This window comes from Amyelois transitella, chromosome 18 (assembly GCF_032362555.1).
Source record: "Amyelois transitella isolate CPQ chromosome 18, ilAmyTran1.1, whole genome shotgun sequence".
NCBI classification, from domain to species: Eukaryota; Metazoa; Arthropoda; class Insecta; order Lepidoptera; family Pyralidae; genus Amyelois; species Amyelois transitella.
In genome coordinates, this window is record NC_083521.1 from 2,116,787 (window position 1) to 2,141,562 (window position 24,776).

A 24,776-nucleotide genomic window follows, 5' to 3' on the forward strand; every position below is an offset into this window, starting at 1 on the left:
GTAGCAATTTCCACGAGGAAGAGCTGCCACTTAAGTAAATAATACTCGCATATGTGAACACTTTAGTCGCATGTTGTGCACAGACTGAATTATGATTAGAAATGTCAGTTTCCAAATTATAGAGGTGATTAAAAATAAGGATCACCACGTTTACAATTAAATGTTTTAGGTGTGTTAGTAGAGTTAATTGAAGATATTAAAACGATTTTTCTCATTAATAGAATAGAGAAAAATACAAAGCTTGACCAGAAATAAAGTGTACCTGGCCAAGTTGTAATTAAAATGTGAATTGAAAAATTTGAACTGTGGTAACGGATAAGTAAACATAACCTATTACTTTTAAGTAGTCTGTCTTGTTTATGGCTCCTTTTATTACTTCTTAAACAAGTCGCTTTATATTTGAAAATGTAGTGCACTATAAATATATACACTATATTCACAAATGTGAATTATTTTTAAACTGTTATTGATCATAAAAAAATATACAATTAAACGCTTATGTTTGAAAATACTTGATTGTCAAAATCAGTCATTTAACAAAGGCGAGCTTATCCTAAATATACTCTATTACATTCGTAAACTAACCAATATTAATTCCATATGTGAACTATCTATATTTTATCAAGCGGCAACATTATCGAAGGCGCGATGCGACACCAAGTTTCAAGGTTCCCAGGCATGTCTAAAGTCTTACGAACTCTGTACATGCTAACAACGGATATTATATACTTGAGAAACTTTGATGGTATTCTGTTAGTGTAAGTAATGCTTGTTATTGAAGTTATCCAAGTTGCATGGATGCCTGGGATGAAAGGCGATGTTATAGTTTAGTCATTTACAAGAGGTAAAAAAAAGAAGATATTTCTAACAATAAAAGTACTTATAAAAACATGTTTTATTAAATTTGCTGTAAACTGTATTCGCATATTCGACATCGATGTTTCAAAAATTGTTTACGAATTTCCAACCTCGATATGTTATTTCGTAGGCGCATAATAAATATTTACTATTGCGATACCCGAAAAATCATTGAAATAAAAACAGCCGATAAAGGTAAAATATTGTTGATGCAGACCATATTGGTTATAATTTAACAAAAACGCGTTAATCCGACCGTGGCGATATTGATAGCAACGGGATCGGCCATAGTAATGGAAACAAACAAACAGAAGGTTAACTTTAACATAGTATAAAAGCGCTATGATACGCTGACGGTAATTAATTTCGGAGTGGTAGGCAGAGACCGCCTCTTTATACTAGCCACTGATCTGCATACATGACACTTCGGTTACGATAATTAAAAATCGATTTATTTATATAGGTAATTAAAATCTTTATTGAGCCTAAAAAGTACGGCAGGTGAACTACAAATCCGGTATGTAATCTTATTTGAGATTTGAATAAAATTTACAGTATTATAACTTTTTTAATATAAGTAACAATTAGACTTATAAGATTAAAATAAAAAAGAAACTCCTTATCAGGAACAAAATATAAATTTCTCCCCTGAAAGATTTAAAAGAAAATTAAACTGTAGTATCTTTCTGATTTTAGTCATTGTAACAATTTTTTTTCATCATTCAATGATGAAAAGAAATAATAAGGAAACCTCAGTGTTTTCTTCATTTTATTAACAAGTTGAAATATATCTGTACTTAACACTAACTCAATGCAATGTAACGTTATACTAGTATTCATCTAAGCATTTCTGCTTAATAGATTAAAAAAAGACGACCATTCGACCATCCGTGATATACACGGCATACTACATAGAATAACTTACTGTTGAAAAAAATATATACTATGACCGCTTGACTACAGTAGCCGTTTGGTCGATAAACTACATTTTGTGATGTCGTATGTACCTATTGAACCGGACAATGTGTTTGAGAGATTGTTTTTAATATTAATAAAAGTGAAACCAATATGATACAAAGTTTGGAATGCTGATGTTGCCTTCTGTAAGTTATTTGTTACTTATTTCGTATAAGTCAATAGCTTCTGTCTGTTTTTCCTGTCATAGCTTATTTTCGGTTGCTTCCTTATCTATTTGTCTCGAAGAAGTTTTTTTTTGGACAGATCTATTCATTCATTCATATAATGAGATCTATATCCCTTGCGAGATGGACAGAGCCAGCAATCTTGTCACATACTGTAAGGCTTAATGATAGAATTGAGATTCAAATAGTGACAGGTTGCTAGCCTGTCACCCTAAAGTAGACATCCATGGGAAAGAGATGGAGTGGTCCTATTCTTTTTTATATTGGTGCCGGGAACCATACGGCACTAAGTTATTCATGAGAAATTCCAAAACTCAATAAGGGTACTTATTGAGTTTAGTAAAGCCGAATCTTTGTTGCACCACTAGTTAAAACATACAAATATGTTTGAGTTATATTCCAATAATTATTATTATTAAAAGTGTAGATGATTGGCATGGAAGCATAGATCAATTGAAAGATTAATTTTAATCTCTGTTTTCAGTTTTAGCTGATGTTAGTAGTTATTAGTAGTAAGCGAAAATGTCGAATAAAACTTACAATGATTTACTTTGCACCACTTCTGAGCTGTTAGCTGAAGCTACACAAGTCGACGATGCAGTAGCTCAAGCGGGTGCTGCTGACAGAACAACTATACAACCAATACTTTCAGAAATCAGAATTAGATACACTATACTTTTGGAGAAACTAGACACGATTTACGACCAACTGATACAACCACAGAAGAGGATAATAGTAAAAAGGCTACTCGAGGCATGTTTGGGAAGACTGATCGAAATAAAACATGATTTGATTGAGCTACACATATCAGATTTTACATTTGATGATGATGAAGTAAGTATTTGTTGTTTTGATATTCGATACACTGACATGATGGATAACAAAATAGATGAAGTATTTAGGCGCATAAATTATGTTTATCCTTAGATAATGTATAAAAAAATGTAGATACTTTGTCTCTTTTTTGCAGGCTTTGGAAAAACTTCAAGTTACACCTTTCGAAGCTGAACCAGTTATTCCACAATATTTTATTAGAGAAAGAGAAGAGGAGGTGCAAAGTAGAAGGCAGTTCGTTCTAGAAACTTTGAGGAAATTAGGACATGAACCTGTCAAACCTGAACCATTGGTTCTTACCGAGCAACAAGCTGTTCTTATCATACAGAGTCATGAGAGAGCTAGACAAGGAAGACTGAGGTAAAATAATTCCTAATAAATGCATATTTATTTATTTAAGTAACAAAGACTCATGATTTGTTGGTGCTTATAGATGATGTTAGTACAAAATTTAATTATAAACTAATTTATGTGACCAATTCTCTACCACTCCTCCTCCTCCCAATTCCTCCACTCAATTCCTTAGAGACACAAGAATTGTTCACATACAGGGAGCCCAGCTTACAGGCCATCATATTCAAGCTGTTGTTGCCGCTCCTTGAATGTCTTTTGTATATAAAAATTCTACTTAATATTCTTTAACATTGATTATTATTGAAATATAGTAGTGATAGCTTCTACTTTGAGCTTTTTAACACACATCTAGATAGTGTGTCTAAATTAAACCAATTTTTTCAAAAAGGGGACAATTTATGAAAGAAATAAGACTGTTAAAAGAGAAAGGTAGAGATCAAAAAGGCGAGATGTCTGCATCAGCAGCTACTGCTATTCAGAAAGTTTGGAGAGGTTTCCTCGCAAGAAGGCAAACTAAGAAGAGAAAAAGAGATGAACAACTTTTGATTGGCATGGAACTCCCACCTTTCACCCAGTCAACGGAGATTAAGAAAGCTGATGAGGTAATTATTTAATATCGATACACCTAAAAATTGAATCTTAGAAACCTTAGTTGAAATTAGCTAAACATTAAAAATAAACTTTTGTTTTAGATCAAAGATTATAGAAGAAATCTACAATTAGAAAGAGATAAAGAATACCAAAAGGCACTTATAGAAATTGAAGAACAATTAAGAATTCAAAACGAATCCAAGATCAATGAACAAATTGGTGATGAATTAAGAAGATGGATAACAGAATATTATGAAAGAACTGGCAGTTTACCAGAGTTCCCTTCAGAGGAAGGAGGGGGTAGTCGAGCCATGTATAGCCGTCAAGGTATCAAATTTCTTATTCAAAATTAAATTTTAAAGCATTCACTTTGAGGAATAAATACTATATTATTATCAACACAAAATTCTTTAAATGATTTTTAAATGCAAAACTAAGTTAGATTGTTTATTACCCTGGACTGGACCTCTCTCCTCACAAAAGGATGTAGGCGAAGTTTTGTGCAATCGGTAGTTTATATGTATTTTTATTTTTTCAATATCGTTTTTTTATGAATTAGGAACTGGGATGGGTAGTGATTTGAGCAAATCATCTCCCGTCTCATCGAAGGGATCTAAAAGAAGTAAAGACAGCAAGGACAAGAAGAATGGTAATGGTGAAGAAAATAAGGGTAAAGAAGAAGAAGAGAACATACAAATGTTTAAATGTAGCACTTCAGCTTTTTTGCAAGATATTGTTAACACTAACGAAGAGTAAGTTAAATTGTATGATTGTAATCAACCATCATTCAATTTATACGAAATTATTTTATTTATTAAGCTAACTTTGTAAATTTTTCAATGAGGCTAATTCTTATGTATATACAAAATTTTACAGATTTGAAGACATTTGGAAGTTCAAAGACAATGATGATCCGCATGACAGATTCTACAAAGATGTTATTGAAAGGGACAAAATAGTTAAAATTGAACAAGAAATCAGAAACGTTGTTGACGAATTAATGAGGAGTGAACTAGAATTGCTTCAAGCTGCATACGACAGAGACAGAGCATTTAAAGGCAAAAAAGGAAAAAAGCCACAGAAAGTAAATTAATTAAAAAATTAGGTAGAAAATATAAAAGCGTTTATAATAAAACTATAATATCATAAAATTATAATTTATAATTTCAGGCACGTCGCGGGGGTAAAAAAAGTAAAAAGAAGAAAGAGAAAGACTTGACTCCAGATCGAACAACCGAATCACTTTTTGAAGAACTAGTAACAAATGGTATAATACGTCCTTATCCTATATTGAAAATAGATGATTACATTGGAGAGAAGTGTTACGTTGGGTCCGATATGAGAAAACAGGGTCTTGAACCTACTCCATGTCTTGGAGATATAAGACAGCTGATCAAGGAATTCTGCATACTGCCTCTCGGGTCGGAACATGTGAGAAACAATGCTCCTTTAGTGAGATCAGTTTTAATATCAGGTAAATACGTAACGTTACTGAATTGTCGTTTCATTCTGTAGAAAATCTAATTTTGGATAATAATGGCCTCCCTTTTCCGAATTTTAAATGCCTTCCTGCATTGTATAGTAAGATCATCAAACCAACTTATAACCGCCAAACTAAATAGCTTATGTGTTATTAATTCTATTTCTAATGGGGTAGACAGATGATTAACTATTGAAATTATAAAATTAAGATTTAAATTAACATTAATTTATAGGTCCTTCAGGTAGTGGCAAGAAAGCGTTAGTACACTCGGTTTGCAGTGAGCTAGGAGCCGTACTATTTGATTTAACTCCAGCGAATATAGTGGGAAAGTACCCTGGGAAGTCTGGGCTAATAATGTTGATACATTTAGTCATGAAAGTATCAAGATTACTCCAGCCCTCTGTTATATGGATGGATGACGCGGAGAAGCCGTTTGTGAAGAAAATTCCAAAAACTGACAAGACTGATCCGAAGAGACTAAAAAAGGATTTAGTGAAAATTATAAAAGGTTAATTTACAAACATTGTTTTTAATGCTATCATCATAGTCATCTAATATTTATCCTTTTTACTCAAAAATCATGCATTTTCTCTTATAGGGAAGGCTTCTCTTATGGCCCGGTTTTTGAGGTCTTTTTGACGGCAGAATATTATAGCACTATTTTGATACTGTCAAATTCCATTTCTGAGCTTCGGTTCATCATTAAAACTTCGTTTAAACTAAGGTTCACTTAACTCAATGTAACGTAAGTTCAAAACTGGATATCTGAAGACCGTTGGTAATTGTTGTAGTTTTTAGATCTCTAGGTCTACCCAAAAGGGAAACAGGCGAGATAGTATATACGTATATATCTTTTAAATGTCAAACAGAATATTTCAGTGTATGTTTTTTCATATCATTAGGGAGTGCCGTATGCCCGGCACCAATAAAAAAAGAATAGGACCACTCCATCTCGTTCCCATGGATGTCGTAAAAGGCGACTATGGGATAGCCTTATAAACTTGGGATGCTTCTTTTAGGCGATGGGCTAGCAACCTGTCACTTTTTGAATCTCAATTCCATCATAAAGCCAAACAGCTGAACGTGGCCTATTAGTCTTTTCAAGACTGTTGGCTCTGTCTACCCCACAAGAGATATAGACGTGATTATGTGTATGTGTGTAAGTAGATTATTTCAACTGCGATTTTTTATAGGTATTTATCCCGAAGACCGAGTTATATTTATTGGAACCACACGAAGCCCCTGGGATGCTGAGCAGAAACTCTTATATCAATGCTACAACAAAATGATCCAGATACCGAGACCTGACTATGGAAGCATATCGTTATTTTGGAGAACCAAGCTCCATAGAGCTGGTGCATTGTCTCCGAGGTTAGATATATCGTGTTTGGCAAGAGTATCTGATTCTTATACAATTGGTGAGTGAACTGGAAAATGTAAATAAAAATACGCACTTAATAAGAGATAGGTAAAATAATAAACATACATACATACATTTTTCGTTACTATTTAAACAGAGTTGGTTGAAATTCTGTGTGTCGCCTTATTGTTTGGTGATTTAAATTGCACAGAGGAAATTTCATATTATTTATTATTTTTGTGCCGTATGGTTTCCGCCACCAATAAAACGAAAAGAATAGGATCACTCCTTCTCATTCCTATGGATGTCGTAAAAGGCGACTAACAGATAGGCTTTTAAACTTGGATTCTTCTTTAAGGCGATGGGCTAGCAAGCTGTCACTATTTGAATCTCAATTCTATCATTAAGCCAAGCAGCTGCGCGTGGCCTATCAGTAATTTCAAGACTGTTGGCACTGTCTACCCCGCATGGTATATAGACGTGATTATATGTATGTATCCACAGAAGACATGACACATTTTTAGGCACTCTTCTAGCAGCTCTCGATACAGTGCTGACTACGAAAAGACGTCTTCAGTTACGTATAAGAGCATTAACCGCCCAAGAAGTAGCGGTCCAGCTGAGTTCAAGGGAACCGGTTTACGCGGAACAGGTAAAGTTAAATCCATTGTCACTTCATACTACTAGAGTTGAGCTTGACGTAAATGCCTCTAAACGCTTGTGCATTTTTGACATGACGTTGACATAATTTGTACAGTGTGTACCGTGCCGTGTGGTTTCCGGCACTAATACAGAAAAGATTAGGACCACTCCATCTCTCACCCATGAATGTCGTAAAAGGCGACTAAGGGATAGGTTTACAAACTTGTAAACAATTAGAAAAAGTTCTTTTCCCATCATGCCCTGGCCGGGATTCGAACCCGGGAACTCCGGTGTCACAGACAAGCGTACTGCCGCTGCGCCACAGAGGCCGTCAGTTTATAGAACTATTTGAATAAGAACACAAAAAATCTTCATTAAATTAACTTACTCTTTAAATTCATAAAAACCTCAAAACAGTAGCGATAATAATTAAGATCATAGTATGAAACTAATATTTTAAAATGAAAAAGGTAAATAAAAAAGCAACGTGCATGGCATAGCCACGACCAGACGTTCACTTTACGTTTTGCCGACTAAAATTCAAATACAGCGTATTGAACATCAATTTCATGCAAAATTTTGACAGCCAACTCGCTCAAACCATACATACATACATATGAGCATGTCTATATCCCTTGCGGAGTAGACAGAGCCAACAGTCTTGAAAAGACTGAATGGCCACGTTCAGCTATTTGGCTTAATGATAGAATTGAGATTCAAATAGTGACAGGTTGCTAGCCCATCGCCTAGAAAAGAATTCAAAGTTTGTAAGCCTATCCCTTAGTCGCCTTTTACGACATCCATGGGAAAGAGATGGAGTGGTCCTATTCTTTTTTCATTGGTGCCGGGAACCACACGGCGACCAGACGTTCACTTTACGTTTTGCCGACTAAAATTGAAATACAGCGTGTTGAACATCAATTTCATGCAAAATTTTGACAGCCATCTCGCTCAAACCATCCAAGAAAAAAATCAAAAGAGTGACACAGCAATATTTTTATCATGACTTCTTTCAGGATGCCGCAGCAGAGACGTGGTGGTATAAAACACCGATGGAGAAGCGAAGGCAGAAGGCGATACAACGGCTTGAAGAACTTCAACAACAAGGGGAGGAGAATCAGGCTTAACAACTTTACACGGATTATGTGTACATACATACATAAAATCACGCCTCTTACCCGGAGGGGTATGCAGAGACTACATTAAGTGTTACCATTTAAAAATTCTTTATATAGAATAAATAAAAATTTTATTTAAATAAATAAAATAAGACTTTATGTTTTCTGCTACCGATCTGCAAATTAGGGGTAGGCAGAGATTAAATATTTCAACATGCACAGTTCCTGCATTCTTCTTCCGGTTCATCCACATTCATGACCCTCTTTTGATATCCCTAAAATTTTCATCTTCCTGTTTTTTTTTTTATGTTTTTTGATGAGCTTTATCCAAGAGTACACCTATCGACATAAAGTCACGTCTATCCCTTGCGTAGTAGACAGAGCCAGCAGTCTTGAAAAGACTGAAGGGCCACGTTCACCTGTATGGCTTTATGATGGAATTGAGATTCAAATAGTGACATGTTGCTAGCCCATCGCTTACAAGAGGAATCTCAAGTTTAAAAATTTATCTCTTATCAGTATTGTAGAAAGAGTAAAATCTTTTTTTCTAATATAGAAAAACCATTGTTGTTAAATACATTCAATTTAAAACAAAGTTTTATAATGCATTTAAAATAATAAAACGAAGATACTTATTTACATCTTGTTATACGTAAAAGTGAACATAATATAAACCAAGAAAAAAATCCTTTCAAAGAGCTTATTCGTTTCTTATAAAAGAGTTTCAGACGCCGACCATCTGTCTCTTCACACGGACATTCAAAATGAAAGCGAATCAGGAGGGCCGATTGAAAAATCGTGTCTTGAGAGATTTTGATTTTATCGGATAATAAGTTTATGTAAGTTTTAAGTGATTTTTCAATTCGTAAAGTTTTGAATTTTGAGAAAATGGCCGAAGTGTGGGTCTGTGTTGACGCGGACTCAAATTGGATGACATACACGTAGGTAACTAGTACCTTCACTTCAACCAAATTCATAACTCTCTTCTCATGAGCTCGTCAGTTTCGGTTATTCTTAGTATATGTAACACAGATTGAGTTAGCTTCGAAATAAGCTTGAGGCTTGTGTTACGAGATACAAACTCAACGATTAAAAATTATATAAACATCTAAGACTCAGGAAGAATCAGAGAAAATTCGTTTCTCATCATGCCCTGGCCGGGATTCACATTCCTGCTGCGCCACAGAGGCCGTTTAGTTTAAAATGGAAATAACTAGATAGATAAAACTCTTCATTGCACCATAAGAGTAAAACATACAACATACATACATATAATCTCATCTATATCCCTTGCGGGGTAGACAGAGCCAACAGTCTTGAAAAGACACCACATTCAGCTGTTTGGCTTAATGATAGAATTAAGATTCATATAGTGACAGGTTGCTAGCCCATCGCCTATCATATAAAACAGACAGAGATGGTACAAAGGCTAATCGCTAATGCAATCTCTTCCAGTCAACCTTCGGGTGGAAGGAAACCAAACAGGAGATTGGCAACAAAAGCTGTTACATTATAACGGAAAATTAAAAACGGCTCCGTTTTCAAAGTAACAGTACTCTCTAAAATCGACGTAACACACTGTTAACATAAAAAGTGAGCTTGTGTTCGCACAAAGACAACAGATTTTCAAGTTTCACTATGTGTGTGTGTTCACTGCCTTTGTGCCCGTCGCTTTGCGCGGATAAACATTGTTTTTGCCAATTTGTATTCTTCCTTTTATCGTGGCTTACGGACTTTTAAATTATTTAAAAGAATAAATTCCTAGCTGGTCTTGCTGTGAGGATACACTTGAATTGTTTCATTGGTTTTTTTTTTAGTGATGACCACACAAGTAAATGAGCTTATTTCGATTCATTAAAATAAAAATATTCAAATACTGAAATGAAAATCTGCGAAAAAATGTGACTGTGATTTTTATTAACAGTCCACGTAAAACAGGCAAGGTTTTTCGCGCGTAGCACGCTACCGAACCAATAAATCTGGCATTGATTTGATACTCGTAAGCTGAGTTTCCTAAATAATATGGCCATTTCGTTTTATGAAAACCATTGCGACCCAAACGGGGATTACTAAAAGCACACAAAATGCTTTGAAGCGACCAATGATGGTGGTACATTATTGATGGACAAATCAAAACGCCGCAGGCAATTTGGCACATGCGATATTCATGAGCATTCGTATGAATGGTTTGCCAATTGCCATATAACGAACTAGGGTGGCACTAGTTACAGACGTTGGAATAAACCCAATAATTATCAAAATGTGCCAAGTGGCGGTCTTTTAAAATAGAGCTTCTATCATGCTGTGTGGTTCCCGGCACCAATACAAAAAAGAACAGGACCACTCCATCTCTTTCCCATGGATGTCGTAAAAGGTAACTAAGGTTGCTAGCCCATCGCCTAAAAAGAATCGCAAGTTTATAAGCCTATCCCTTAGTAATCTTTTACTACATCCATGGGAGTGGTTCTATTCTATTTTGAATTGATGCCGGGAACCACACGGCATTAAAATATAGAAATTTATTATATTAAAAAATAATACTAATCAAAACATTCCCTTATCGTTTTTTTATAAAAACAATATAAAAGACAAACAAAGCACGCTCTTTATTTAGTACCAACGCCATCAATCTTCGGCAAATTGCATTCGAAATATTCAGAACGGCCCTAACCGCTAATGTGACCGTAACAAAATAGTTCAATTCCGTCAATAACCATTAATTCAGCACGCCGCTGACAAATGTCGCCACTCAGTGTCCAATGCGACGCCATTACCGTAAACGCTACTGTATTAGACGAGTTTCACATTGTGCGAGTTCAAATACTTGTACTATTCGTAACAAATTTGTTTGTTTGTTTCTAATACTCGTATCTTTATTGCATAGAAATTTACACAGTGACAAGAAAATAGTACATAGTTATAAAAGAAACAAATCACTTGCAATGGCGGACTTATCCCATGAAGAGATCTCTTCCAGTCAACCGGCAAACAATAAAGGAACTAGATAATTCAGTAAAAAGCGGCAAGTCACTGTGTTTTTAGCAACAATATAATATAATACTAACAGAAATACAAGTGTTAAGTAACTATTTTAAAGTATGATCATCGTCCGCTCAAACCATTTTATTGCACCATTATTTCTGGCAAAGCCAATGATCGCAAAAAAATATGAAAATTACATTTAGGAGGGACTATATTTCTGGAATTAATATAAGTGACGGGATGCTTGTGGCACAGCGGTAGTGAGTTTGTCTGAGTGAGCTTGTCTGATTTGTTTGTCTTGTCTGCGGGATTCGAACCCAGGACCTCTGGTAACACCGGAGGTCCCGGCCAGGGCACGATGATAATCGAACTTTCTCTGGCCTGGGTCTTGGCTATTTAGCTATATAAGTATTAATTATAAACATAGTACTGTTGAATTAGAATCTTGTAAGACGGCCTCTGTGGCTCAGCGGTAGTACGCTTGTCTGTGACACCGGAGGTCCCGGGTTCGAATCCCGGTCAAGGCATGATGAGAAAAGAACTTTTTCTGATTGTCCTGGGTCTTGGATGTTTATCTATATAAGTATTTATTATAAAATATAGTATCGTTGAGTTAGTATCTCGTAACACAAGTTTCGAACTTACTTCGAGGCTAACTCAATCTTCATAATTTGTCCTGTATATATTCATTTAAGTATTTTATTATGACAAGGAAATTATTATTTATATTTAATTCGTTATCTTTAATTTGAATGCAGCAGGACTAATATTTATTCACTTTTACTTTTCCGAACTCCATATATGCAAAAATTCATGGATTGTTGGTTTTATTGCGATGTTTTAGCGGTACGCGAAAATATTAAGTGACGTCCTCTTCAAAAAAAAAGTAACAAGAAAACAACTTTTTTTGGTATTGGTTGGAATTAAGATAAAAATCAAATAGGTATTTTGTTTTCCTTTTGCGGTGAAAATATATAGATTTTTTCACAATTTAATTTGGTGACTCGAACAATGTGAACTAAGGACTTGAGGTTAGAATGCTAAGGACAAACAAAGCCGGTTAACAGTCGCATGGAATATGCATGTTAAGTTCAAGCTAGGGTTACCAGTAAGTTCCATTTTGCCTTTCCAATGCAATGTAATTTTAGCTAACATTCTCATAGGCAAAAATTATATAAAGGTAATGTATGAAATTGACCGATTGTATGGTGATACACGTGGTGTCGTCTTTAACAAATATTTTGTATCTTCGTTTATTAACCTTTTTTAAATTGTTGATGTATTTAGTCATCTGAAAGGTGAAGTCTTTCCGAATTTCCCACTGGAACGAAGCTACGGGCATATTCCACCAAATTGTAAATTTTACTATGAACTAGCTGTGCCCGCGGCTTCGTCCGCGGGGAATAGTTATTTTGGGCATCATTGAAGTTCTCAAGGATGAATAATTTTCCCCGTTTTTTTTCACATATTCCATTATTTCTTTGCTCCTTATAGTTGCAGCGTGATGTTGTATAGCGTAATATATAAAGCCTTTCTCGATAAATGGTCTATTCAACGCAAAAAGAAATTTTCAGCTCGAACCAGTAAGTAGTTCCTGAGATTAGCGCGTTCAAACAAACCAAAAAACTATTCAGCTTTATAATATTAGTATACATTTATATTTAGCGGTGTGTAAAATAAATGTGTGAACGCCCTTAACGGATTAAACACTACACTAAAACAAAATGGCCTTAATAAAGTTTAATATTAAACTGCCAAGCTCAGTACTCTTAAACCGTAGAAAAACCTACACTCTCATTATGGTCAGACATAATAAGCCGAATACAATAATTTGGTGTTACCCCCCTAATCCGCTGGTAGTCGCAGCAGACCGCTATATTTTGTGGCTTATCCCTCTTGTCATAAGCTAGCAGGTGGCCTTAAAGTCATAATTTTACGGGATCCCTGTTAAGTTCGTCGCTGATAGCCTTCGCGTTGACTACACTTGGCTTCTGTTCATGTAATAGTGATGTGCTTTTATCGATTAGGTACGTGTGTTTTTTAATTATTTTATATCAGGTTTCGGATGGTAACAACAAAGACTTTATTAGAAATACCACATGCTCGAATAGGTAGAACAAAATATATTTTCTTATATTTCTAAATTTCACGTGTTCTTATTAAATAAACAAATCTTAAAATTTTTAATACTCAAATATTTCCGGAGGCTAGTCAAAACACAACGCAATTATAACGATATCTGTGCATAATTTTATTAATTCCATCTATAACTATATTGAAGTTCAAAAGTAAACTGCCATATGGCTCCATATATTCTCCCATGGATTTCGTAACCGGCGACTAAGGAAAATGCTTATTAATTTTGGTTTCTTCTTTTTGGCGATGTGCTAGCAACCTATCACTATTTGAATCTCGAATTGAGCAATACAGATGAACGTGGCCTTTCAGTCATTCCAAGACAGTTGGCACTTTCGAAACCACAAGGAATTAAACTTGAAACTAAATTGAACTTCATACAGACGTGATTGTATATATGAAGTTCAAAACGAACTCGAAATATATAACGTTCGCTCTTATTTAATTTCTAAATAAACAAAGCAAACGTCAACAATACAGGTGCACAATGGACGAAGCCAACATTTCAATCGTCTGATCCGAGCTGAAGACTTATCCCGTCGCCGGACCCAGCTTAAGTTCCCTCCACAACCAATCAGAGCACGTTCTTTGAGAGTGTGGCGCAAAGATAAAATATTTATCACATGCTCTTACCCGCGACTACTTTCAAGTGTATAAATTCATACATAAGTACTTACATGTTATCACGTCTGTATTCCTTGTGGGGTTGACAGAGCTAACAGTCATGAAAAACATCTGCAAGGCCACGTTCACCTTTGGCTTAATGACAGAATTGGGATTCATTACAAAGACAGGTTGCTAGCCCGTCGCCTAATAGAAGAATCCCAAGTTTATAAGCATATCCCTTAGTCGCCTTTAACAACATCCTTGGGAAAGAGATGGTGTGGTCCTATTCTTTTTGCGCCGGGAACAACACGGCACCAATAGAGAAATGGTAAAAGACATGTTTATTTTTGTTGTAACGAATAAATTCAAAATACTGGTTAGATTCTTAAGATATTTGGCACAGATACAGAAAACTCCTTAAGGATAGGCTACTTCCTTGAAGAGATTCCCACGGGAACGAAGTGTATTTTAAGTAAGAAGTGAGATAACGCTTTCAACTTGTACCATAAGTTAACAGAATATCGATAAATACATTGAGGCGTTCAACACATCACTACCTACGTGTAAAAGGATTAAAGTCTATCTTTTATGGTGTTGATTTTACTTGAAGAAAATCTTTATATTTTAAAAGGTATTTTATTGAGAGGATTAAACGCCAATTAGACTTTGAATGAAAGATGTTTATTTTTGACTACATATTGCCCGCGACTTCGTTGTTCACTGAATCAGCAACGAGAACTTTATACAGAAAAGGTGAGTCTTAGAAAGGAGAGAGATAATTTTTTGCATATCAGTTTATAAGTTGAACCAAGTTTAACATTTGTGAAAATCGAATTGAAATCGGAAAAAGTTTTTGCATGATGCGAGTACAAATATACAGACAGACAGAAAAACATTATAAAAATCATATTCCAACTACTTGACCGACTTTGGTGCTCCACGAACTTCTATTGACAAATAAAAATTGAACCAATTGAACCAAAAAAGAAAAGATCTTCAGTTATCGCGTTACAAACAAACACACATACCACTACCAATAAAACTTTTAACGCTATCCATGGGAAAGAGATGGAGTAGTCCAAATAAAGTGTTGGGAACCACCCGGCACATTATAGGCTTACAAACTTGGAATTCTTTTCTACGCGATGGGCTAGCAACCTATCACTATTTGAATCTCAATTCTATCATTAAGCCAAATAGCTGAGCGTTGCCTATCAGTCTTTTCAAGCCTGTTGGCTCTGTCTACCTCGCAATGGATATAGACGTGACCATATGTAAGTATTTAAAAATAAAACAAATCTCCGGAAGATGCAATTTCCTACTTCCGTTTCCAGCAAGTAGTTTTCCTTGCTCGCACTTACGCCATCCATCTTGCCAAAACGTCTGTTTGCTTGTTGTTTTAATGGCGGAGGAAACGTTCTTAAAACGTTTTAACGACATGTGAAAAATTCATGTCTGTTGCATATGTTTTTTATATAGTAAGAGTTAATTTAAAAAATGTGTGTATTTGTATGTGCCGTGTGGTTCCCGGCACCAATAGAAAAAAGAATAGGATCACTCCATCTCTTTATACTATACCTAATACTATATATTTACCCGTCCATTACAAAAAATTAATACTGCATTTGTCAATTAATCCTACGCAGGCGTCACTTTTTCCATTGGTTAACAAAGAAAATTCCAGTATCGCAGTTAATTAAAATAGCCAAAGGGGTGCGGTACCACAGTAAGAGTCGCAGAATTAATAACATCCCTATATGTGTGGCCTCTCCCAAGATTACCTTTGGCGCTACTTACCATACGGTTATCCTCGCCGAATTATAAAAGTCCCTTGTTTTGGCTCTATAATTGGTTTTCATATGAAATTTGAAATAAAAAAAAATTGTTTTGAAGTGTCTGTTGGACTACTAAGTCTGATGCAGAGGTGAGGAGAGGCGAAATACGCATATTAGTGTCAGCGTTTCGTTTAGGTAAAACGTCGCAGGTAAGAGTGATGAGATGTAATTAAAAAGAAAAAATCATTGAATAACTACAACCTTGACTATATAATTACAACCTTGTCTTGTTTTATAATAAAGGTCGTAGGTTTAACTATACACACGAGATCCAGCAAATTACCATCAGACTATAGCGAGCTATTGACTTAGTAAGCGTTGGATCAGACCAAAGGCGAGAATCCAGGGTGCGCGCGTGCTTAAGAAGGATCCCCGAGCGGTAAAGAGGGATGCAGAGGAGACCGCAGCTGCACGACGTCACAGTAGCGCACTCTTGACCTGACGTTTCCCGAGACCAAAATGGTCAAGGCATAATGATCATTCTGCGTCACATAAATAAATTCCTTTTTTTTTTCTTATAAATTAGGTATTGCATTTTCAGACGATGGGTTACTCGTAGCAACCTGTCACTATTCGAATCTCAATTCCAACATTGGGCCATACAGCTTAACTTGGCTTTCCAGTCTTTACGTCATTGTTGTCTCTGTCTACTTGTAATGACATGATTTAATTTCCTAATCCCACATAAGATTAAAATAATTATGCAAATATCTAAATAGCTTTTTTTTTAAATGTTGTTTTTTTTCTGCCATCAGTGAGACCCCACCCAGACCTTACCAAACAATGTAGGAAAAGCGTACCATGCGCTTTATTGAATTTCTGCAAAATTCCTAACACATGCCCCGAGTTTTACTTCATAAACGAACGTGTGAAGGCTTTTGTGACATAATTGAGAGTAAGCTCCACCATACTTGCGCACAAATACCTGTTAGGTCTGGTTTATTATACTCATAAACTACTCGTAAAATTATTATAAATTATAATGAAGTTGTGGTTTAAAAAATATTTTGTTTTAATAAAAGCAACTTATCACTATTTCAATCACGATTCCATCATTGAGCCATATAGCTTAATGCAATCTTTCAGTGTTTTTAAGTCTTAAAAACACTGAATTAGCAGCTCGCTCTATCTTCCCCGCAAGAGATATTAACGTGATACACAATACTATTTTTTAGGATTTTGAATAGGTCTATTCCATATCTTTACCATAGACGTCGTAAGAGGTAACTAAGGGCATTTCTAATATAAACTTGTGATTCTTCTTGTAGGTGATGGGCTAGCAACACTACAGTAAAAAATCTATATTAAATCAACAATGTATTTAAGCTAGTTAAAATCGCATCAAAATTTGCCATTATTTGGCGTAAAATGTAAATGACAAAAAAAAATATTGCGGGATATCGATGAGAGATAGACATATACCATCGCGGAGTTTTCTGTACTTAGATCTTTTCAATGTGTGCAAATTATTAGTACATTATTTTGATAAATCTCGTAGGGTTCAGCCTGTGTTTGCAATGCAAGCGGAAAAAATATGATAATTAACGACATCACATTAGAAACCTCAAAAATAACAGTATTTCTTCACTATTTAATGGATGTTATTATACATATTAACCTTTCTCTTGAATCACTCTATCTAATGAAAAAACCGCATCAAAATTCAATGCGTAATTTTAAAGATTTAAGCATACAATGGACAGAGAAAGCGACTTTGTTTTATACTATGTAGTGATATAGAAATGAGATGATAGATGGTTCGGTCATGTGGAGAGGATGAATGAAAGCAGGTTGACTAAGCAGATATACAAGGAGAGTGTGGAGGGAAAGGTCGGAGTGGGAAGACCTATATCTTGATCAAATTAAGGACGTCCTGGTAAAGGGTTAGGTCAAAAGTACCCGAAACCGCCGAGCTTGTATGAAGAGAGTTATGAATGTGGATGTAGCGAAGGAAGTATGCAGAGATCGTGGCAAGTGGAAAGAGGTAGTCTCTGCCTACCCCTCCGGGAAAAAGGCGTGATTTTATGTATGTATGTATGTAGAAATGAGACCTTAACACAAGTCGTTCAGCCACGCGAACGAAGTTGTGCACATCAGCTAGTACAAATTAAGAGACATAACAATAAACCAAAAACAAAGTCTTTATTTGATTAATTATACCCAAAATTGACCCAAAAGTGCTGTAACAAAATGCTATTGCTGTAAAACAGGGAAGACTTATTAACTTGTATTAAGCTTGTATAGATTACCAACGATTTACAAAAACAGATTTATCATGATTTGTTTAGCGAACACAAGTCATAAACTGGAAGCGAGTTTGATACTATTTGATTTATAATTGCCGTGTGGTTCCCGGCACTAATAGAAAAAGAATAGGACTACTCCATGGATGTCGTAAAAGTCGACTAAGGAATAGGCTTATAAACTCTTCTTCGAACTTCTTCTTTTAGGCGACGGGCTTACAACCTGTCACTTTATATGAACCTCAATTCTATCAGTAAGCTACAGCTGATCGTGACCTATCAGTATTTTCAAAACTGTTGGCTCTGTCTACCCCGCAAGGGATATAGACGTGATTATATCTCTTATATATAAAATTCTCGTGTCACAATGTTTGTCTCCATACTCCTCCGAAACGGCTTTACCGATTTTAACCAAATTTTGCATGCATATTCAGTAGGTCTGAGAATCGGCTAACATCTATTTTTCATATCATTTTTTTTAACTAGAAATTACTTTAAAGTGATTTATATGGCAAAACAACGTTTGCCGGGACAGCTAGTGTATGTATGTAATAATAATTGAAAATGTTATTTCTCACCGCTTCAGCTTCTAACTCAAAGCGTTTAAACGAAGGGTAGGTACGTGATAATTCGGATAGCAATCGTCCCAAAAATCTACGATTATTCAAGGATTATACCAACATCGCGTCGGGTTTAATGTGGAAATATGAGAATGACGATAATTGCCAACAAAACCTACCCTATTAATAAATCTCCCTTCGGATAGGGTGTTTAGATTTTATAAAGAATTATGGCGTTTTCGTGTTGAGTTTTAGTAATAAATTAGTTAAGCTATTTTTGTAAGAAATTTACTTTGGTTTTTTTTTGCCATTTTACACTAAATTTCGTCTTTATTTATGAAGGAGTGGGTAGAGTTCATAGTAGTCGAGTTTTGATCACGTTTTTTCGAAAACGTGTAGTTTTAAAAAACTCATTGAAAATGGATGACTCTATAACAAATGAAACATTTTTTGCTTCATAATAAAAAATACAATTTTTTGGCTAAACTTTCGGGAATTCCGACAAGTGAGAAGCCCGAGGCAAAAACTAGTTACGAAATCTGATTTCCGTTACCAAAGCCGTACAGTAGCTGTAGCTATGTTCTACCTGCGGCAATCCCAACCTATCATTTGCACTCACAAATAACGCCCACGTGGGTTCTTTTAGTGATGGGCCGAGTATCACTTTTATAAGTTACACTAGAGGCCGCCCGCGACTTCGTCCGCATGGAAACACTATCAACCCCGCGGGAACTTCGGCTTAAAAAGTAGCCTGTATGTTATTCTGGGTCTTCAGCTACCTACATACCAAGTTTCATCGTAATCGGTTCAGTAGTTTTTGCGTGAAAGAGTAACAAACATCCATACTGACATCCTGATATACTCACAAACTTTCGCATTTATAATATTAGTAGGATTACATTACAAATGCCGCGTGGTTCCCGACACTTATAAAACAAGAAAAGGACCACTCCATCGCATTTTCATGGATATCGTAAAAGGCGACTAAGGGAAAGGGTTATAAACTCGGGATTCTCTTTTAGGCGATGGGCTAGCGACCTGTCGCTATTTGAATCTCAATTCTATCATCAAGCCAAGCAGCTGAACGTGGCCTATTAGACTGCTGGCTCTGTCTACCCCGCGAGGGATATAGACGTGATCATATGTATGTATGTTTGTGTTACGTCGATGCACCTGCGCAGAAGGTTAGTTTTTGTATGGCACGAAAAGACTATCAGGCTATACATATAAGCGCCATTTGAATCCACAAAATAAATTTGGTCTGAACCACTAAGTATTATTTAATATTCGGTAATATGTAATCAAGTCGTCATTAGGTTTAATACGTCAATTATAGCCGAGACTTATAAACCGTCTTATACCCCGGGCTCCTCTCCAGAGCGGTGAGGATGCAACCGGGACTAAAGCCAGGAGGAAGAAAATAATGAACTCGTTTTTGGCACTATTAGTGAACTTAGTTATTCGGTATTGGGTTACTTAGCCCATCTCTAATTCTCAGTAAGACGTACATCTTAATTATTAATGCCTATTAATAAAACGTTGACATGTTAATTTTCTACGCAGGCGTATTTGTAATATATCATTAATGCGTTTGATTTATGTTATATTGGTTCTATTATTATTGTGCTGTTACGAATAAACTTAGGTTGAATGTAATTGCTTGTTGCTATGTGTGATAGAACCAAAAAATCACTTTATGGAGATGTTGTAGGAGGTGAATAAGGGATAACAGCACTTACAAATTGTGATGATAAAATTATTTTCGAACATCAATCCTCCTTTTGGTAATTATATAATTTTTACAAGTTTTAATCATTTGCCGGCCACTGTGGCGCAGCGGTAGTACGCTTGTCTGTAACATCGGAGGTCCTGGGTTCGAATCCCGGCTAGGGCAATGATGAGAAAATAACTTTTTCTGATTATCCTGGGTCTTGGATGTTTATCTATGTAAGTATTAATTATGAAATATAGTATCGTTGAGTTAGTATCTCGTTACATAAGTCTAGAACTTACTTCGAGGCTAACTCATTCAGTGTAATTTGTCCCGTATATATTAATAGTATACATTAATATTAACTTGCGTGGTAGAGATAGCCAATAGTCAAAGGTCACCTTTACCAGGATGTTTAAATAATGGCAGTGATTCAAGAGAAATTGCCAGGTTGCTAGAACATCATCTAAATATCCCTAAATTCATGAGCTAATAGACAATTGGTAATACACAATACATATAAATAAAACCGAACTAAACCACGCGACACCGTGTTAGGTACTTTTATCGTTTCAAATAAAATGGGCTGTAACTATAAATTCCTAACGATCCATAAACTTTATTGTTATTAAAATATGGCGTGCCTTTTCATTAGGGCGACATTGATTGCCTATTATTGGATTTATTTGGTTTTGTGAGATGCGAAGGGACCTATTGGTTATTAGAGAAAATTTTACGACTGGAGTTTATAATGCCGTTTGAAAAGAAAATAAATATAGGCGCGTTGCCAAAGGTCAAAGGTCATCTCTACGGCACAATAGCAAAAATCCAAAGGTTTCACAGAAGCACGAATGCCTATCTGCACATAACAGTGTCGGCACGTGCCGTTCAGTAACTAATCCGTCAGTGTCAATGAAAAATGGTAATGTTTCACTGACAAGCACGTAAAGCTTCGTGCAAAATATATGCTTTTTCACTGATACTGATGTATATGTTACTGATACATCAGTATCAGTGAATTTGCCGTATGGTTCCCGGCACCAATACAAAAAAAATAGGACCACTCCATCTCTTTCCCATGGATGTCGTAAAAGACGACTAAGGGATAGGCTTATAAACATGAGATTCTTTTTAGGCGATGGGCTAGCAACCTGTCACTCTTTGAATCTCAATACTATCATTAAGCCAAACAGCTGAACGTGGCCTTTCAGTCTTTTCAACACTTTTGGCTCTGTCTAGGTATATAGACGTGACTATATGTATTTATCATTTTGATATGATATACAACAATATATTCAATGAAGTAGGTACTACGATTAATCTTCAACGCTTATGAATTCGCGGACAAGAGCTTGTTAGCAATAAAATATTACAGACAATAAATTTGAAATTACATCGGCGACACTCGAGTAATATTGTAAATTTTATCTAAAATAAAATCGAGAGTGAACTTGACCTTTACGATATGACCTCTAGGCCATTGACCCCCAGAGGTGTACACTTTTATACGCTATTTGGTTTGTCCTGTGATTTATGCTATGGTGTAAACTTGGTTTAACAGCCATACGACTTGGAATAGACGGTACTAGAAGTGGCTGATATTATTCTCTTTTTGAATATTTTTTTAAAATATTTATTTATTTTTCATGGAGATTTTATTTATTATAATGCTAGTTAACTTGATATTCTTGTTTTAGGCAATATGTCTATCGCCTGAAGAAACCTGTCAGTATTTGAATTCTGTTGATTTATTACCGCCTATGACTCCATCTTGTTCAAAAGGCTATGTAATTCGCTAACTAGTGATGTTTGTCCAATCAACGTTTTTCCCAGACTTCCATTTGAATTGTGCCGTGTGGTTCCCGGCACCAATACAAAAAAGTATTGGACCACTCCATCTCTTTCCCATCGATGTCGTAAAAGGCGACTTAGGGATAGACTTATAAACTTGTGATTCTTTTTAGGCGATGGGTTAGCTACCTGTCGCTATTTGAATCTATGTTCTATCATTAAGCCACACAGCTTAACATGGCCTATCAGTATTTTTAAAACTGTTGACTGTCTACCCCACAGGGTATATAGACGTGACTATAGGTATGTATGTATGTTTATTTGCATATCGTAATTTAATGAACGAGCTAGTCATTCAATCTAATAGCAGATTTAACCCCTTGACTGCGACATTAATATACACACAAGCTGTGCAGTTTACTCTTTCCGACTGCATTGGTCGATTGAAGCGACGCTGGCGTCTTTTTCTAGGCGACATTAAGCCATTATTTCGGTATGTATGATATCCTCTTATGAAGGATATTTCCACCCGTCTGAACTGAACTATAAAAAAAGGTCCGGTATACATATATAATGTACCCGAAACCGCCGAGCTTGCATGAAGTGAGTTATGAATGTGGATGAAGCGAAGGAAGTATGCAGAGATCGTGGCAAGTGGAAAGAGGTAGTCTCTGTCTAGCCCTCCAGGAAAGAGGCGTGATTTAATGTATGTATGTACGCATACATATATATTATATATTTTAATTAGCTACTTTATTGTGCAAACGCCCAGTGAGCCCTTATAAAATATTATGAATACGATGACACATCTAGTTATTTTGGATCTATAATTAAGTTTATCCACGCAGTTTGCATCGATGTCTGCAATCCTGTTCACAATAAAATGGACATAAAATTGTATTTATTCTCTTTGACCCTATGGCAAACATAAGGTCATGTTTCTATGGGTAATATTACTAACAAGGATTTGTCGTGGTTTTTCTCACGTGCGTGCATAGATATTGCGTGCATTCTTCATAAATCATAGCACAACCACTGGATGAATGGTACCCTAATTTATCCATTTTATAATTTCATGAGAGAGAAAGCGTATATGGTCGAATGCTTAAGTTGTACGAATAAAAAAAAAGTAAAACAAAAATGTGAAGAAGTTCTGTGTGGTTCCCGGCACCAATACAAAAAAGAATAGGACCACTCCATCTCTTTCCCATGGATGACGTAAAAGGCGACTAAGTACTAGGGATTTTTTTAGGCGATGGGCTAGCAACCTGTCCCTATTTGAGCCTCAATTCTATCGTTAAGTCAAATAGCTGAACGTGGCCATTCAGTCTTTTCAAGACTATTGGCTCTGTCTACCCCGCAAGGGATATAGACGTTATTATATGAATGAATGCATCGCACAAAGCATGGGGTTTAAGGTTTGTCTGAAAGGACAAACGGAAATCGCTTCGTGTTAAACCTGACTTGCCCGAACCATAATTGTAGGCTCACAGACCTTAACCTGAGAACGCATCCGGAACTAACGCCAGAGCAACGGATGATGCTCTTAAATGAGACTTAGACTACGTTCCATAATTTAAGTATTTATCCAAATGCAATATTGTTATAAAAAAAAAACAATATTATTCGAAAAGACTGTATTTGAATATAAAATATACCTGGTTTTCAAGAAGGTACCGAACCAAAACACATTTATATAACTTTTCCATTCAAAACCCAACCGTATTGAAACCTAAGTAAGACTGAAAATTGTTAGCGTGAAGATTTTTGTTGTGCTGTAACTCGATACATTTGCGTCTCCTAAACTCAACTTCTAAGGCTTTTCGGGAATTTCCAAAGGAACGTATACTAGAGAGAAAGGCTTGAATTTTTCACAATACTTTTCTATTTATTTGTTGAAATCTTTTAAGATCTGTCTTTAGTCTTTATACCTATTTTTTCATAATTTTATTGATAAGCATCATTCAAAATTTAATTGATCAGTTTTCCTTCATCTCCTGTCAGTCTCTCCTTCATAATCTTAAAGAGGAAATTAACCAATATTATATCACTAGAGGCTGCCCGCGACTTCGTCTGCGTGGAATCATTCCCGCGGGGACTCCGGGATAATAAGTACTCTTCAGCTACCTACATACCAAGTTTTTGCGTGAAAGACTAACAAACATCCATACTGACATCCTGACATACTCACTTACTTTCGCATTTATAATATTAGTAGGATGTATGATTATTCATAATTTCCTTAATGTCAATAACGTAAGTAAGTATTTTAAATATTTTCTGACAATACTAAAAAATAACATAGAAAGCTGATAGTTAAAAAGTATAACCAAAAGTAAGCCGTGTGGTTCCCGGCACAAATAAAAAAAAATAGTAGGACCGCTCCATCTCTTTTCCATGATTGTCGTAAAAGGCTACTAAGGAATTGGCTTATAAATTTGAGATTCTTCTCTTAAGCGATGGGCTACCTGTCACTATTTGAATCTCAATTCTATCATTAAACCTAACAAATGAACGAGGCTTATCAATC

The 24,776-nt window shown here is 35.6% G+C and overlaps 2 protein-coding genes across 2 annotated transcripts in view; both read left to right on the forward strand.

The window, feature by feature from the left end:
• LOC106136244 (cytochrome P450 6B5) overlaps nt 1-24,776 on the forward strand; it is a 425,135-nt gene that overhangs the window by 302,985 nt on the left and 97,374 nt on the right. The gene's annotated exons all lie outside the window — the stretch shown is intronic.
• LOC106136162 (dynein regulatory complex protein 11) lies at nt 1,855-8,415 on the forward strand. Its single transcript, XM_013336621.2, has 12 exons — nt 1,855-1,961; nt 2,485-2,834; nt 2,971-3,194; nt 3,577-3,790; nt 3,881-4,106; nt 4,339-4,531; nt 4,656-4,863; nt 4,950-5,253; nt 5,495-5,770; nt 6,456-6,680; nt 7,147-7,274; nt 8,281-8,415. The coding sequence occupies exons 2-12, from the start codon at nt 2,523-2,525 to the stop codon at nt 8,389-8,391; spliced, it is 2,421 nt and encodes an 806-aa protein (XP_013192075.1). The 5' UTR covers nt 1,855-1,961; nt 2,485-2,522; the 3' UTR covers nt 8,392-8,415.

Bases quoted from the DNA above. Each gene is read 5' to 3' on its own strand.
- LOC106136162 (XM_013336621.2), top strand. From the start codon at position 2,523: ATGTCGAATAAAACTTACAATGATTTACTTTGCACCACTTCTGAGCTG. The intron at 5,771-6,455 runs GTTAATTTACAA...GATTTTTTATAG, and splicing joins TTTAGTGAAAATTATAAAAG to GTATTTATCCCGAAGACCGA. The intron at 7,275-8,280 runs GTAAAGTTAAAT...GACTTCTTTCAG, and splicing joins AACCGGTTTACGCGGAACAG to GATGCCGCAGCAGAGACGTG.